Genomic DNA, 15722 nt, shown 5'->3' on the forward strand with positions numbered 1-15722 from the left:
CAATCAGTGATGTGTTGCATGTTTCTGTGGATTAAGTTTGTTTGGTCTGGAAGCAGTTTTACAGTGATGACCGTAACAATGCAACAAATTATTTCTAGAAGAAAATGGCATCAGTCCAGCTAAATGAAAGTTCAGTTTTGGTTCATTTTTGTAAGTTATTGAATATTAAATGCACAACTAGGCAAACCAAAGGTGACAGTGGAGAACTGTGGGAGAAACCAGGCTCAGTCGCGGACCAGTTCTCCACTATCCAGCGAACAGTGTATGATCATGATTCAGGCAGCAATACAGGTCAGATTGAAACATTTTGCACTGAGTTTTTATTTGTACTGTGACTTCTAGTAATCTGCATTTGAAAAGTCCCAGTTTAGAACAGCCATTAATCAGTTCCTTACCTCAATCACTTTTGGATTTAAAATCAGGACTCTAATGCTCCCTTATTGTTACTACTTTAATACATTTTTCACTAAGCATTTTAGGAAGTTACTTTTCTCTAATAAAAAAAATTGAAGGTATTTAAGTGGGGTACATTTAAATTAAAGCATTCCTAACCTGGTCTCTTTCTGTAGGTTTTACATTAAGCATTTAAAATGTGATGAATACCTGAAATCTCTTCCTCAATCTAATTCAATGTCATACTGAGCTTCTCAGATTAATGCTATATATGCAATGTTCTGGCATGAAACTTATCTAGATATTAGTCTGCACTAGGTCTTTAACTCGCCTGTTCATAATCAGTTATGTATAGGCTGCAGCTGATTGGTTCTTGCATATTCCGTAGCCAATGAGCTCGCTGTTTAGTCTTCAAATACTCGGTCAGTATTTGCCTTAGCAGTGCAGCACGCTTTTAGAAATCCAACATCAAAGATAAGTGTATATGTGGGATTCACTCTCATTGTGTTGATGTAACCATTACATGGGACAGATATGAAATGCCAAGAAATCACGCAATAGCAATGTAACTCAGACAATAGATATAATAGAATATCAGCTCAAATATTCAAGTTCCAAAGGTTTCGGTCCTCCAGCCCTTCTTCCTGAAGCTCTCGCTGCCGTACTCCATCGTCCCGGGGCTGAAGGCCAGTCTTTTACAAATATTGTAAAATAATGACTCAATCAAAATCTAAATGTCCGCGGTACATAATGCGTACTCTGAGTATGTTTGAGCTTTTTGGCACTGTCACAGGCCAATAGAGTTAAGCAATTCGGCAAAGCAGGCCCAGGCACACATACTGTAGTCTAATAGGGCACTAGAGCCAAGTCTTATGGCCCAGACTACTTAGTTTAGTGGCACACATACACTGGTATTTAGACACCTGTAGAACACCACATTGGTAAGTCACTAGGGACACCCCTTGAGAAAAAAAATAAATAAAAAGGGGTACACTTCTAGTACATATAGGGCTACACTGCGAGATGCTTCACTCGCCTTATATGCAGCTCATGGCAACCCACCGGTCTAACGGCTAGATCAGCTTGGATGAATACAGCGTAAGCAGATCTAGTTCGCCTAGACCAAGCATACAACACTGTCATACCCATTACCAGTCAATCACTCCGAGTCTTTAGTCTTCCATGCATAAATTATAAATTAAAGATGAATCTTTCTTAAAACAAAAGTTGAGTCAATAGCAATGAGTGATTTTCTTTTGCTTTTGTTCTTTGATTAAAGGGGTGGTATAATGCCCCTTTTACAATATGTAAAATAAGTCTCTGTTGTCCCCAGAGTGTGTATGTGAAGTTTTAGCTCAAAATACCCCACAGATAATTGTTACAGCATGTTAAAATTGTCCCTTTTTGAGGGTAAGTAAAAACGTGTCGTATCGAGTGGGTTTTACTTTTGCCTTCAGAACTGCCTTCATTCTTCGTGGCAGAGATTCAACAAGGTGCTGGAAACTTTCCTCAGAGATTCTTGTCCATATTGTAACAATATCATCCATGATTTGAATCTCTTGTTCCACTACATCCCAAATCTGCTTTATTGGACTGAGATCTGGTGACTGTGGAGCCGTTTGAGTTTAGTGAACTCACTGTCATGTTCAAGAAACCAGTTTGAGATGATTTGAGCTTTGTAACGTGTGTGTTATCCTGCTGGAAGTGGCCATTAGAGGATGGTCATGAAGTGCTGGACATGATCAGCATCAATACTCAGGTAGATTATGGCATTTAAACGACGCTCAATAGCTAATGAGAGAACCAAAGTGTGCCAAAAATATTTAACAAACCATCACACCACCTGAACCACAGGATGACCCATGCTTTCATGTTGTTTACTCCAAAATCTGACCCGACCATCTGAATGTCACAGCAGAAATCCAGACTCATCAGACCAGGCAATGTTTCTCCAATCTTTTATTGTCCAGTTTTGGTGAGCTCTTGTGAATCGTAGCGTCACACAGACAGCAACATAGTGTAGGCCTAGATCTGGGCCAGATCTGGTACATGTGTTTCAAACAATACAGATTGTTTCATAGCAGCTTTACAGCGCTAACAGGAAAATAATGCAACAAAGTTTTTCTCTAGAAGGAAATAGTGTCATAGTTCAGCTTAAGTAAGTTTGGTGTGTTGAGCATTCAGAGATGCTCTTCTGCAGACCTCGGTTATACCGGTGTTTATTTTGTTACTGTTGCCGTTCTATCAGCTAAACCAGTCTGGCCATTCTCCTCTGACCTCAACAATTTTCACCCACAGAACGGCCGCTCTCTGGATATATTCTCGTTTTCAGACCATTCTCTGTAAACCCTAGAGATGGTTGTGTGTAAAAACCCCAGTAGATCAGCAGTTTCTGAAATACTCAGACCAGTCCGTCTGGCACCAACGTTCAAAGTCTCTTAAATCAGCTTTCTTACCCATTCTGACGCTCAGTGTCTATTTCAGCAGATCGTCTTGACTTGCCGTGTGTTACCTGATTGGCTGATGAGATATGTGCTAGAGTCGTACAGACCTCCTTTAGTCTGTTATTGGTGCCCTAATGATGATAGAGAGTGATTTTTATAGGCTCTTTCAGTAATGTGATATGCCAGATATGTTTAGAAGAGTGTCCTTTCTTCCTTTGACAAAACATTTACAAGGATGCCTTTTTTGTCAATCATTATTTATTGTTGCACAGAACCACACACACACACACAGCATAAAAAAATGATGATGTCATATCAAATCATTAATGATCACAAAGATGTCTTCAACTAGATTCAGATATCAGGGTTGAGTAACAGTGAATTATATAATAATAAATAATGAATGAATGTCTAGGTGGCTGTATTTGTGCCTGTATGGGCCATGAGATTGACGCGGTAAACGACGGTCTCGTCTCCTCTGACGGTCAGCAAAGCAAACGCTTCAACCACTGCGTTCGGCTGGAACACAAACACACACACTTCTGACTGATAACCCTGGACAAGCCGGGGTAAAACACACACAACACCAATTCCAGTTCTGTGAATACAGCGTATTTTATTACCATATGACTGATGATTATTTAATATTCACACAAAATATGACACATCCGACCTAAAACCTGGAGCTCGCAAAAGTTGCTGACAGAGGACAGACGAAGATGATCTCTGGAGGAATTTGGAGTCAAATCGAAGAACAAACTGGTGTGACGTTATTTCGAACAAAATCAGCCTAAATGAACATTGTTTGGAGTTAATTTCTGGAGTTTCGAAACAGCATGTAAAGCTAACTTTCTAGAAAAGAACACCATCGAACACCCATTGGTCGGTGTGGTGATGATGCAATAGGTGGGTGCGGCTCTGAGGCTCCGCCTTTGAGGTGTAAATTTCTCCGGTTCCCTTTCGTTGTCACTCCGAGTTACGTCGGATGACGACGAATGGGGTTTCGCTTAGAACACCTATCGACTTCGAGTATTACAAAACGAGCCAATGGCAAGGAAATGCCATGGGTCTGCGGAATTTGCATGGCGTAACTCCGCCCCACCTCGTGGGTATAAAAGGAGGACGCCGGCAACAGGCAGATATGTTTTCGCTTCGGAGCCAAGAGCATTTCTTCACTCCACAGTCATCTCTGACTTCGCTCTACGAGACGAGCTTCTCTCTCCGGTGTTGGTGTGACGGCGATCTGCAGCGAGCTCACAGTGCCTGCTGATCTGTGCAGTAATCTGCCAGTGTGTGTGTGTCTCCCTGTGCGCTTCAACATCGCGGAGTTTTTTTCTCTCGTCTCATAAAAGAGCTCGCACGCGGCACGTCTTTTTAAAGACGGCTCGCCCGTGCATTTCTGGTTGCAGCGGACTGGTATCGGACTCTGATGGGCACGAGCGCTGTCTAGTGTGTTTGATCATGCTTGAACAGCGCTCGTGGGTGACTCATGTTCTCGCAAGGGAACGTGATCATCGCGTCATAAATAGGTCGAGACTCGGTGAACTCGCAAGAGTGAGAGTCCCCTCATCCACCCCCCGATCTTCGGCGGGTGGCCAGGGTGACCTGAGGGTTACGGTCTGGAACAAGGCGCCGACTATGTGTCCGTGACCCCAGCCCCCCTCTTCGATGACGGTGCCCACTAGTGAACTGCTGATTCCCGCGAGTCTACCCTCTGGTGGCCCGCGTGTTTCAGTTGAAGCTACAGAGGAAGACGCCATGTCTGTTGCAGCATCACTAGGTGGGCTTGAGTCTTCTGGAAGTGAGGGCTCGTCACAGCTGCCACCTTCCGGTGTGCATACGGCTGTGCCTGAGTCTGATCCGGAGATGACGGCCATGCTTTCCTGGGACGATTGGTTTTGGGTAAGGCCGCCGACCCTCGTCCGTGGCAAACCCCAATACCTCTCTTCCCGGACGTGCATGATGAGATCTCGAAGTCCTAGAAGACCCCCTTGTCTTCTTAGGACCGCTCGCTGATCTCATCCGCCTTTCCTCCCCTCGATGGGGCCGCTGCCCTTGGGTACACTGGGGTTCCCCCGGCTGAACGCTCTGTTGCGATGCTATGTGTCCTCAGAGTGCTTCTTCTCGGCGCAATCCTAAGCACCCGCCCGTGGCCTGTAGTTTTTCGTCTACGCTTGTGGCGAGATCCTATAGCGCCACGGGACTGGCAGCCGCCTCACTGCATGCCATGGTCATTCTGCTGGTCCACCTGACCCAGATGCTCATGGACCTGCACGAGGGCGGGACTGACCCAGGGCTCTTCACTGAGCTGCGCGCCGCCACTGACCTTGCTCTCTGAGCGACGAAAGTGGCCGTACGCTCCCTGGGTCAGGTGATGCTCACCAGTCTGTGGCTGAACCTGTCTCATGTGCTGGATGTCGCGCGGACCCGTCCTTCCGACATTCCCATATCCCAGGTCGGCCTCTTCGGCGGTGCGGTTGAGGGCTTGCCCAACAGCTCTCAGCCGCCCATGAGCAGAGTGAGGTTGATTCTGTCCCGACGGCCCCGCCGTCCGCTCAGATCCCTCGTCTGCCCACCGCCGAAGGCGCCCTCCCGCGGCTCCCACCCCGCCCGTTCACGGGCCGGCTCTGGGGGCCGCGGGCGGACGCCACAGCCCTCTCCAGCCCCGCCCCCCGCTACACGCCGGGTTAAGCGGCGCTCGTGAGACGGGCACCTCGGCGATGGAGCAGGCTGAGGTTGATTCTGTCCCGACGGCCCCGCCGTCCGCTCAGATCCCTCGGTCTGCCCACTGCCTGACTGCCACAGTCCTCTCCAGCCCCGCACCCCGCTACACGCCGGGTTAAGCGGCGCTCTTGAGTTGGGCTCCTCAGAGATGGGACTCAGTTCTTTCCAGGAGTTGGTAGCAGGACCACTCCTTTCCCCGGGGAGGGCCGGGGAAGAATCCTTATTCTCCAAAGAGCTGATTCTCCCGTCTCTGAGCACAGAGTTCTCGGACGTCACAGAGCGCCGCCCACAAGCCGTGCTCTCCTCGTCCCCCTCTGTCCCAGAGGTGGTTGACATGGTGTGCCGTCCACGGACCGCTTCGCCCCTGTCCCCCTCTGTCGCCAGACCCCTGGCAGAGCAGGCCCCCGCGGGACGACCAGCCTGGTCCTCCCCTGGCCCCTCTGCCAGGGCGCGGTTGCTAACTGTGCCCCCACATCGGGCCGCTATGCCGTCCACGTCTGGGCCAGTTACTCCGCTTCGCTGCCCCTCCGGGGGGACGCCTGTGGTCGCATGATCCCGCTGGTTAAGTTCCTGGGAGCCTGGTTAGAGCTTCCCCGTCTGTCCCGCTGGGTCGCGCGGACCATCAGGCTCGGCTATGCGATTCAGTTCGCACGGTCTCCTCCCCACTTGGGGAGTCCGCTCCACTTTTGTCGGTGGCTATGCCCCCATCAGGAGAGCAGAGATTGCCACCCTGCTGGCGAAGGGCGCAATCGAGACTGTCCCTCCAGCCGAGATGAGGTCAGCCGGCTTCTCAGCCCCTACTTCATTGTCCCCAATAAAACCGGTGGGTTACGGCCAATCCTGGACTTGCGCGTGCTGAACCGCTCCCTTCACAGGATGCCGTTCAAGATGCTCAAACGCGTTTTCGAATGCATACGGCCTAGGATTGGTTTGCAGCGATCGACCTGAAGGACGCCTACTTCATGTCTCTATTCTCCTTGACACAGACCGTTCCTTCGGTTTTCTTTCAGGGGCAGGCATCCAGTACGCGGTTTTCACTTTCGGGCTAGCCCTGTCTCCTCGCATCTTCACGAAGGTCGTCGAGGCTGCCTTTGTTCCCCTTCGGGAACACGGGGTTCGCATCCTGAGTTATATCGACGACTGGCTGATCATAGCTCACTCTCGAGTTCAGGTTGCGAACACAGGGACCTAGTGCTTCGGCACCTAGCTCGTCTGGGCCTTCGGGTCAACTGGGAGAAGAGCAAACTTTGCCCCGTGCAGAGGATCTCTTTTCTCGGTATGGATATCGACTCGGTCGCCATGTCCGCGCAGCTCACGAGCTAGCGCGCGCGCAGTCACTGCTGACTTGCCTGAGACAGTTCGAGGGCAAGAGTGCGGTTCCACTGAAACTTTTTCAGAGGCTCCTGGGCATATGGCTTCTGCAGCCGCGGCAACGCCGCTCGGATTGCTTCATATGAGACCGCTTCAGCTTTGGCTTCGCGACCGAGTCCCGAGGTGGGCATGGCAACACGGCACCCTCCGAGTAACAGTTACTCCGACCTGCCGTCAGACCTTCACCCCGTGGTCGAACCTCAGTTTTCTACGGGCCGGAGTGCCCCTGGAACGAGCTTCGCGGCATGTTGTTGTAACGACAGATGCCTCCTCCACGGGCTGGGGTGCCATGTGCAATGGACGTGCTGCCGCGGGCTCCTGGACAGGACCCCGTCGCCTCTGGCATGTCAATTGCCTCGAGTTGCTGGCCGTACGTCTTGCTTTGCGCCGCTTCCGGGCCGTGCTCAAGAACCAACACGTACTAGTCCGCTCAGACAATACCGCCACTGTAGCGTACATCAACCATCAAGGTGGTCTACGCTCCCGCCATTTGTCGCAACTCGCTCGCCACCTCCCCATATGGAGTCAGAAGCATCTGAGGTCGCTTCATGCCATTTATTTCCACCGGAGCCCTGAACTGTGCAGCCTACGAGCTCTCACGGCTTCAGCCACTCCCTGGAGAATGGCGACTCCATCCCCAGTCGGTCCAGCTGATTTGGGACCAGTTCGGGGACGCACAGATAGATCTGTTTGCCTCCCACGACTCGACCCATTGCGCCCAGTCTTATTCCCTGACCGAGGGCACGCTCGGCACGGATGCTCTGGCGCACAGCTGGCCGCAGGGCCGCAAGTATGCGTTTCCCCCAGTGAGCCTTCTTGCGCAGACCTTGCGCTAGGTCAGGGAGGACGAGGAGCAGGTCATTCTGGTCGCGCCGTACTGGCCCGCCCGGACCTGGTTCTCCGAACTATTACTCCTCGCGACAGTACCTCCTTGGCCGATTCCCCTGACGAAGGACCTCCTTTCTCACGGACGGGGCACCCTATGGCACCCTCGTCCCGATCTTTGGAACCTCCACGTGTGGCTCCTGGACGGGACGAAGCAGGTTTGAGTACCCTTCCACCTACGGTGGCGGCTACCATCACTTCCGCTAGAGCGTCGTCCACGAGACACGTCTACGCGTTGAAGTGGAACCTCTTCGTCAACTGGTGCTCTTCTCACCGAGAAGACCCCCGGAGATGTTCGATTAGTGTCGTGCTTTCCTTCCTTCAAGATAGGCTGGAGCGAAGGCTGTCTCCCTCCACCCTGAAAGTCTATGTTGCCGCTATTGCCGCACACCATGACCCAGTCGAAGGTAAGTCTGTTGGAAGGTACGACCTGATCATCAGGTTCCTGAGAGGAGCGAGGAGACTGAATCCTCCTCGCCCTCCTCTCGTTCCCTCTTGGGACCACTCAGTGGTTCTAACTGCCCTGCGGAGTGCTCCCTTTGAGCCTTTGCAATCAGTGGAGCTTAAGTTCCTGTCTATGAAGACAGCGCTCCTGGTTGCATTGGCCTCCATCAAGAGGGTGGGGGACTTGCATGCATTCTCTGTTGACGAAGCGTGCCTGGAATTTGGGCCGGCTTACTCTCACGTGATCCTGAGACCCCGGCCTGGATATGTGCCCAAGGTTCCTACCACTCCCTTCCGGGACCAGGTGGTGAACCTGCAAGCGCTGCCCCCGGAGGAGGCAGACCCAGCCTTGGCACTGCTCTGTCCAGTACGCGCCCTCCGCGCCTATGTAGACAGGACGCAGTGTTTCAGGACCTCAGACCAGCTCTTTGTCTGTTATGGTGGGAAGCTGAAGGGAAAGGCTCTCTCCAAGCAAAGGTTGTCTCACTGGATAGTGGACGCCATTGCCTTGGCATACCAGCAGCAAGGTCGACCGTGCCCCCTTGGTGTGACTGCCCCCTCCACCCGGAGTGTGGCATCCTCTTGGGCTCTAGCGCATGGCGCCTCGCTAACAGACATCTGCAGAGCTGCAGGCTGGGCGACACCTAACACATTCGCCAGATTCTATAATCTCCGAGTGGAGCCTGTGTCCTCTCGTGTACTCGCTTCAACCAGCTAGTACCGGACCCGCTCAGGTGTCTTCGCTTGCTCGCCATTCCACTCCACGGACTGGATACGTGCGATATTTTCCTCAGGTGAGCTTCTCCGAAAGCCCTGAGCTCCTCCAGCACTCCTGACGTCGGCGCCAGTGTCTATTGCCTGTGCGTCGGCTAGGTGCCTCCCGTGTGCATGGTCCCTCCTCTGAGCGACCCCCACATGTGTATTTCCACTGTAAGCCTCTCTGAGCGTGTGTCTTTCCCTTGGCAAGCCACCTTGCCACCCCTGGGGTTGAAATATTCCACCTGCGGCTGGACACCCCAGTGTTTTCCATATGCTTCCTTCGGGTCATATGTGTATTCTCTAAGTCCCCCCCCTCCGGGCTGGCATTAATTGCATACTTCCCCTAAGCTTGGGATATGCTTCCCAGTGTACCTTGGTATTCCTGTGCTAAATAGGAGTCCTTCGTCCGTGCCAGTCTCACGACAGGGATCTCAGATTTACGCAGGGCACTGGAAGACAGCTGAGAAGGTGGCGTGATTAGACTGGTAACCCCATTCGTCGTCATCCGACGTAACTCGGAGTGACAACGAAAGGGAACGTCTCGGTTACGTATGTAACCCTCGTTCCCTGAGTAGGGAACGGAGACGTTACGTCTGCCTGCCACTTTCCGCTGTACCGCGGGGATCGCCTGAGCTCAGTCTTGGCTCCTCAGCGAAGAAACATATCTGCCTGTTGCCGGCGTCCTCCTTTTATACCCACGAGGTGGGGCGGAGTTACGCCATGCAAATTCCGCAGACCCATGGCATTTCCTTGCCATTGGCTCGTTTTGTAATACTCGAAGTCGATAGGTGTTCTAAGCGAAACCCCATTCGTCGTCATCCGACGTAACGTCTCCGTTCCCTACTCAGGGAACGAGGGTTACATACGTAACCGAGACGTTCATTTCTTCTGTTCAGTCCGTCGAGGACAGACACGAGTGAAAACATGAACGCACTGAGAGCCGCTTTATAGTCGAAACTGAAGCTGTAATTTTAAATGAAAGAGACACTGATACTGTTTTTTCATGTTTAATACTGTAAAGCTGCTGCTGTAAAGCAATCTACTGTATAAAGTGCTGTATAATTAACATTACGTGACCGGAGTGCTGAGTTACAAACATCGACATCACTATGATCAGATGCTTTCTGAACTGCTGTTTTCTCACCGCTGACATGTTAGTTGTGTGTTTATTGTGTTATTGACAGGAAAGCGCAGCACATATTCATATATTCATCTAAACGTCGCTCTCAGAAGTGTGGACGGCTCAGGATGTTCACTAACAGTAAATCACTGCAAACGGGTTTCCAACTTCTTTTTACCCCGAAGCGAAGGACAATAAAGAACTTCGCCGTAAGTTTATCTGGGCCTTCATGTAAAAAGTACATTGAAAAACTGGTGTGTGTTCTAGAAAGCAGGTTAAACGACTTATCCGAGTAAGTTTACTTAAGAGGAAATATATAACCTCAACTTACGGTTCCAAAAACTTCGGTAACTTTTAGAGAATTAGTAGCCAGTAGTTCCAGAGTTAGTCAGAGGCATTTACATTCATGCATTTGGCAGATGCTTTTATCCGAAGCGACTTACTGTACATTGCACATACACTACCGTTCAAAAGTTTCGGGTCAATACGATTTTTGTTTTTTTTAAAGAAATTAATACTTTTCTTCAGAAAGGACGCATTAAATTGATCAAAAGTAACAGTAAAGACATTTATAATAATGCGAAATATTTCTTTTTTTAATTAAATGCTTTTCTCTTGAACTTTCAAAGAATCCTGAAAAAAATGAATCACGGTTTGCACAAAAATATGAAGCAGCAAAACTGTTTTCAACTGTGATAATAATCATAAATGTTTCCTGATCATCAAATCATCATATTATACTGATTTCTGAAGGATCATGTGACACTGAAGACTGGAGTAATGATGCTGAAAATTCAGCTTTGATCACAGGAATAAATTACACTTTACTATATATTCACATAGAAAACAGATGATTTACATTGAAATAATATTTCACAATATTACTGGGTGTGTTTTGTATTTTAATCAAATAAATACAGCCTTGGTGAGCAGAAGAGACTTCTTTTAAAAACATTAAAAATCTTAGCGAACCCAAACTTTTGAACGGTAGTGTAAGTATAGAAGCTTGTTTCTGCCACAGTATAAACGGCTTTTATCTCAGAATTACGTGATCTAAAGTTGCAATTGCATGTTATAAAGTCAGAATTGTGAGATATAAACTCGCAATTGTGAGAAAAAAAGTCAGAATTGCGAGTTTATATCAGAATTGTGTGATTTATTTAACTTTATATCACGCAATTGCGACTATATCTTGCAATTCTGAGAAATAACGTCAGAATCGTGAGATGTAAACTCACAACTGTGAAATAAAAAGTCGCAATTATCTTTCAAAATGTTTTATTCTGTGGCGGAAACAGGCTTCCTTACATAAGTCATACAGTTCATCAGTTCATGCACTCCCTGAGAATCAAACACATCTATGCCGTAGTTTCTGTAGTGCCACTCTACATCTATAATGGGCACGACAGCACAGATCTCACACAGTATTATATCATATTATCTGAATGATTTGAGGTCAGTACTCACAGCGAGACCAGGAGACGGCACCCAGACGAGGCTGATGGGACGCCTGTGTCCTGCGTCCACACTTCCCTGCACCGGTGTCACTCTGAAGCCCTGCGGCTCGAGCGCGGAGAGATTCTCCCAGAGGAACTCCACCGTCTGACAGCAGGAGACAGGATTCATCAGCCGGAAACACTTCAAACAGGTCAGGGTCAATTATGTCTTCAGATGAACTGTTCACTTACTTTTTTAGTGGCCTGTTTTGAGGCGAGGACACATCCCACGTGGAGTTTGCGTGTGGCTGCGACGGCTCTGCCCTCTTGATATTCACTGATGAAAGTCAGCAGCAAACTCTTGCTGTCTACACAATGTGTACGTTTGCGGAAAAAAATTACAAAGATAAGGAAATCAGGGATAACTGCTCAAAAAAGTGTTTCGACCAATGGTGTGAGTTTGGGCAAGGATCACCTGAATGTCTAACCAATGAGAGAAGAGGAGAGTGTTTGGGAAACCTGAGACTTCTAATGATTAATAATTAAGACTTTTCTTATACCAATTAAGATATTTAATACTTAATTTTGATACAAATTGATTTCTGATAGGCATTTATAGCAGGACTACATACACAAGCAGGTTTTACACAAGTTAAACATGTTAGAAGGGTTGCAGAAGGAAATACAGCATTAGCATGACTACATTAAAACACAACAACAGAACGCAGTACCTTGATGTCCTGATGAGTATATATGCGATGGGATGATGGATTCAGGACAGGCGTCTACTGGATCCCCCCCACAGACAAACATGTTGCCTGTACATGAAGAGCCCCTGAGCTCCAGCACACACACCGTTTGCTATCAGCACAATCACAAACACAATTATTTTTGTCAAGACATCAGAACTGCTGTGTATGAACTGTGTATTTAACTCTCTGGTGTTGTTCATTTGGGAGATATGCTAGTGCTAGTGTTGTTCACGGTCAAGAGTGACCGAACACCTAGCATTTTTATTTTCAGTCAAATCAATGTAATATATTTTTGTTCAATCATTTTTTTTATTTTCTATTTTGAGAGAATTGTATGTTACTAATGAATATTAATGCAATTTTTGAAGGCAGATTGTAAGTAAAAAAAAGAAATTCTTCTGTAATGTTGTGGTGTAACCACTAGATTCCTATATAGCTCTATATAAAGAGGCTTGAACATTCTATAGTTGTTTTTAGACATAACTTACTTTTACATTTAATCATTTAGCAGACGCTTTTATCCAAAGCGACTTACAGACGAGGAGAGCAATAGAAGCGGGTTGTGGATTTGAATGTACATTTAGACATTTTTAGACTACTTTTTGTCAAGGTTTAGAAATTCTTTGTTTGAAATGTTGATTTGAAGTTTCAGTTTTTCCATTAATTTTACAACAGTCAAACCTGAACAGAGAGAAATACATTTTATTACATACATCAAAATTCAATAAAAATATTTGAACAAATTAAAGAGGAATTCTTTACCAGAGCTTCATCAATCTGTGTCTGATCTGATTTCATCAGGACTCAGGTTTGGTGTGTTGGGTGGAGTGTGTATATTGAAGACTGTCGCCCTTCACTAATGTGTGTTTTTTCTGCATCGTGGTTGATTTGCAGAAAATCATATTCCGTAATTATATTGTCAACATGGAGGGAAATGAACATCCACAACTAGACAAATGTGCATATTTGGTAACACTCTGCAATAAGGTTTCATTTATTAATACCAGCTAACTACATTAGTTAACAAGAACTAACAATGAAAAATACTTTTTCATTTAAGTATTTATTAATCTTGGTCAATGGTAATTTCAACATTTACTAATACATTTTTTAAATCCAAAGTTGCATGTGTCAACAACTGTTATGTACTGTGAAATATCATGAACAAACAGTGAACAATGAATTCCATCTTTAACTAACATTAACAAAGATAAATAAATGCTGGTAGAATATATTGTTAGTTCACGTTAGGTAATGCATTAACTAATGTTAACAAATGAGACCTTATTGTACTTAGTGTTACTGCATATTTTAATATGCACATTAGCTAAATTTCTTGCATTAATCTAACATTTATTTTTTGCTTTTAGCCATTAAAAATTGCCAATACAATAAGAAAAATAAATTCAAGTGGCAAATTTATCTTGTTATATGCATGTGATAGTTTATCAGTAAAAACATTGAACTAATGTAGAAAAGAGATATATACACACATATAGAATACAACTTTTTGCATTCACATGGGGCAAAAAAAAGTGTCCTATCCTGACTGAAGTTTATTGTATTGGTGTGAAGATGAAGATGTCTAACTTGGTTGAGCAGCTGGACTCTGAGAAGGTCTCTGTAATGGAGACTCTGGTGATCGGGGTGAAAGGTCACAGTGATGTCAGCAGCAGCAGCAGGAGGAACAGCGCCACCTGATGGACACACACTGAACACACTCAACCCGCTGTGGTTCTGAGGACCTGAGAGGAAGGATGGACACATGAGGATATTAACTGATGAGATGTGGGCAGAATCATCATGTAGAGGAGTGGCCAAAAGTAGAAGATATTTCATCTTTTTTATAATGAGCCTGCAAGTTCGATTAAACCATCAAAATATGAGGAAAATATTTAATATTTTTTAAATGTGATGAAAGAACATTACAATGGACACAATTATTTGTCAAAAAAACGAAACTACAATACTTTTTTATAACACGTTTTATTTTACTATGCAAAAAAAAGAAAAAAAAGAAAAAAAAGAAGTGTTCATAATTTCAGCTTGTCTGCACAATTTGGCATGTTTCTTTGCATTTTCCAAAAATAAAACAATTGACTCCAAGTTCAAATATGAAATATGCTTACAAAACCTTGTTTAATATTTAAATAAAGGGTGAAGATGTACATTTTCCACGGCCAGAGATCACTGTACAACCTGTCAAAAGTTTGAAAACAGTAAAATGTTTAAATGTTTTTAAAAGAAGTCTCTTCTGCTCACCAGGGCTGCATTTATTTCACCAGAAATACAGTAAAACAGTAATATTGTGACATATTATTTCAATGTAAAATAACTTTTCTATGTTAATATACAGTAAAGTGTAATTTATTCCTGTGATCAAAGCTGAATTTTCAGCATCATTACTCCAGTCTTCAGTGTCACATGACCCTATTTTACATTGTAATAATATTTCACTGTTTTCGCTGTATATTTTACTAAACATCTGCAATGTTTCCAAACTGCTGACAGGTACAGTATCTGCCAGTAAATGAGCATGTGTTGTTCATGTTAAAGTCAAGAGTTCTGGTAACACTTTACAGTAAGGTTAATTAGTTTACATTAGTTAATGTATTAATTAACATGAAGGAGCAGTACATTCATTAATCTTTGTGTTACACACACACACACACACACACACACACACACACACACACACACACACACACACACACACACACACACACACACACACACACACACACACACACACACACACACACACACACACACACACACACACACACACACACACACACACACTTGAATGCTTTTATTCGGATCTGAAAGACATTACGAAGAAAACAAGATCCAAATACTCTGGGAAGGGTCTTTGACATGGTGACAGATCTACAATTCATGGCTCACATACTTGTACAGGTACTTCCATATAATACTCCACACATTAAGGATAAACAAAACATCTCCGTCTCCATATCTGCATGCTCCCTATGGTGGCTGAAACAGAGCAGAATTTTGCAAGCCTTTTTGCCTCCTTTTTTGCAGCCCTCCTAACATCATCCCCCTGATCACACTCTTATGGACATGGCCTAAACTTCCAAATATCAGAATTATTCGTTTTCATTAGTATCCAAGTTGGTGAATAAGATCTACTAGTGGTTGATATTTCAGTAGTTTGGAATAGTAGCAAGTCTCCATATAAAGGTCAAAACAGCAACCCACCTCACGGATACATACAGGTTTCATAACTTCATTTACAATCACAATGTCGGGAGTATTTGGAATGTTTTTAAAGTAATCACTGTCAGATGTGTTATGATGAAACCAGTTCAATTGTACAGTACTATGCTTATGAATCTTACTGTCATGTCTGGCCACATAAGTTGAGTTGGAT

General features: G+C 45.8%; 1 protein-coding gene across 1 annotated transcript in view; it reads right to left on the bottom strand.

Annotated features, from left to right (window-relative positions):
• Positions 1-3073: 3073 nt before the first annotated feature.
• cfap74 (cilia and flagella associated protein 74) overlaps positions 3074-15722 on the bottom strand; it is a 99460-nt gene continuing 86811 nt past the window's right edge. Inside the window, exons 35-39 of the mRNA XM_077230293.1 lie at positions 13919-14073; positions 12308-12437; positions 11829-11944; positions 11608-11742; positions 3074-3356 (exon numbers count right to left, since the gene is read on the bottom strand). Coding sequence (XP_077086408.1) covers positions 3249-3356; positions 11608-11742; positions 11829-11944; positions 12308-12437; positions 13919-14073 — 644 coding nt within the window. The 3' untranslated portion in view covers positions 3074-3248. The remainder of the gene's footprint in view (positions 3357-11607; positions 11743-11828; positions 11945-12307; positions 12438-13918; positions 14074-15722) is intronic.

Source organism: Siphateles boraxobius, unplaced genomic scaffold (genome assembly GCF_051911475.1).
Source record: "Siphateles boraxobius isolate OS27281-9 unplaced genomic scaffold, OSU_SipBor_1 141, whole genome shotgun sequence".
NCBI lineage: Eukaryota > Metazoa > Chordata > Actinopteri > Cypriniformes > Leuciscidae > Siphateles > Siphateles boraxobius.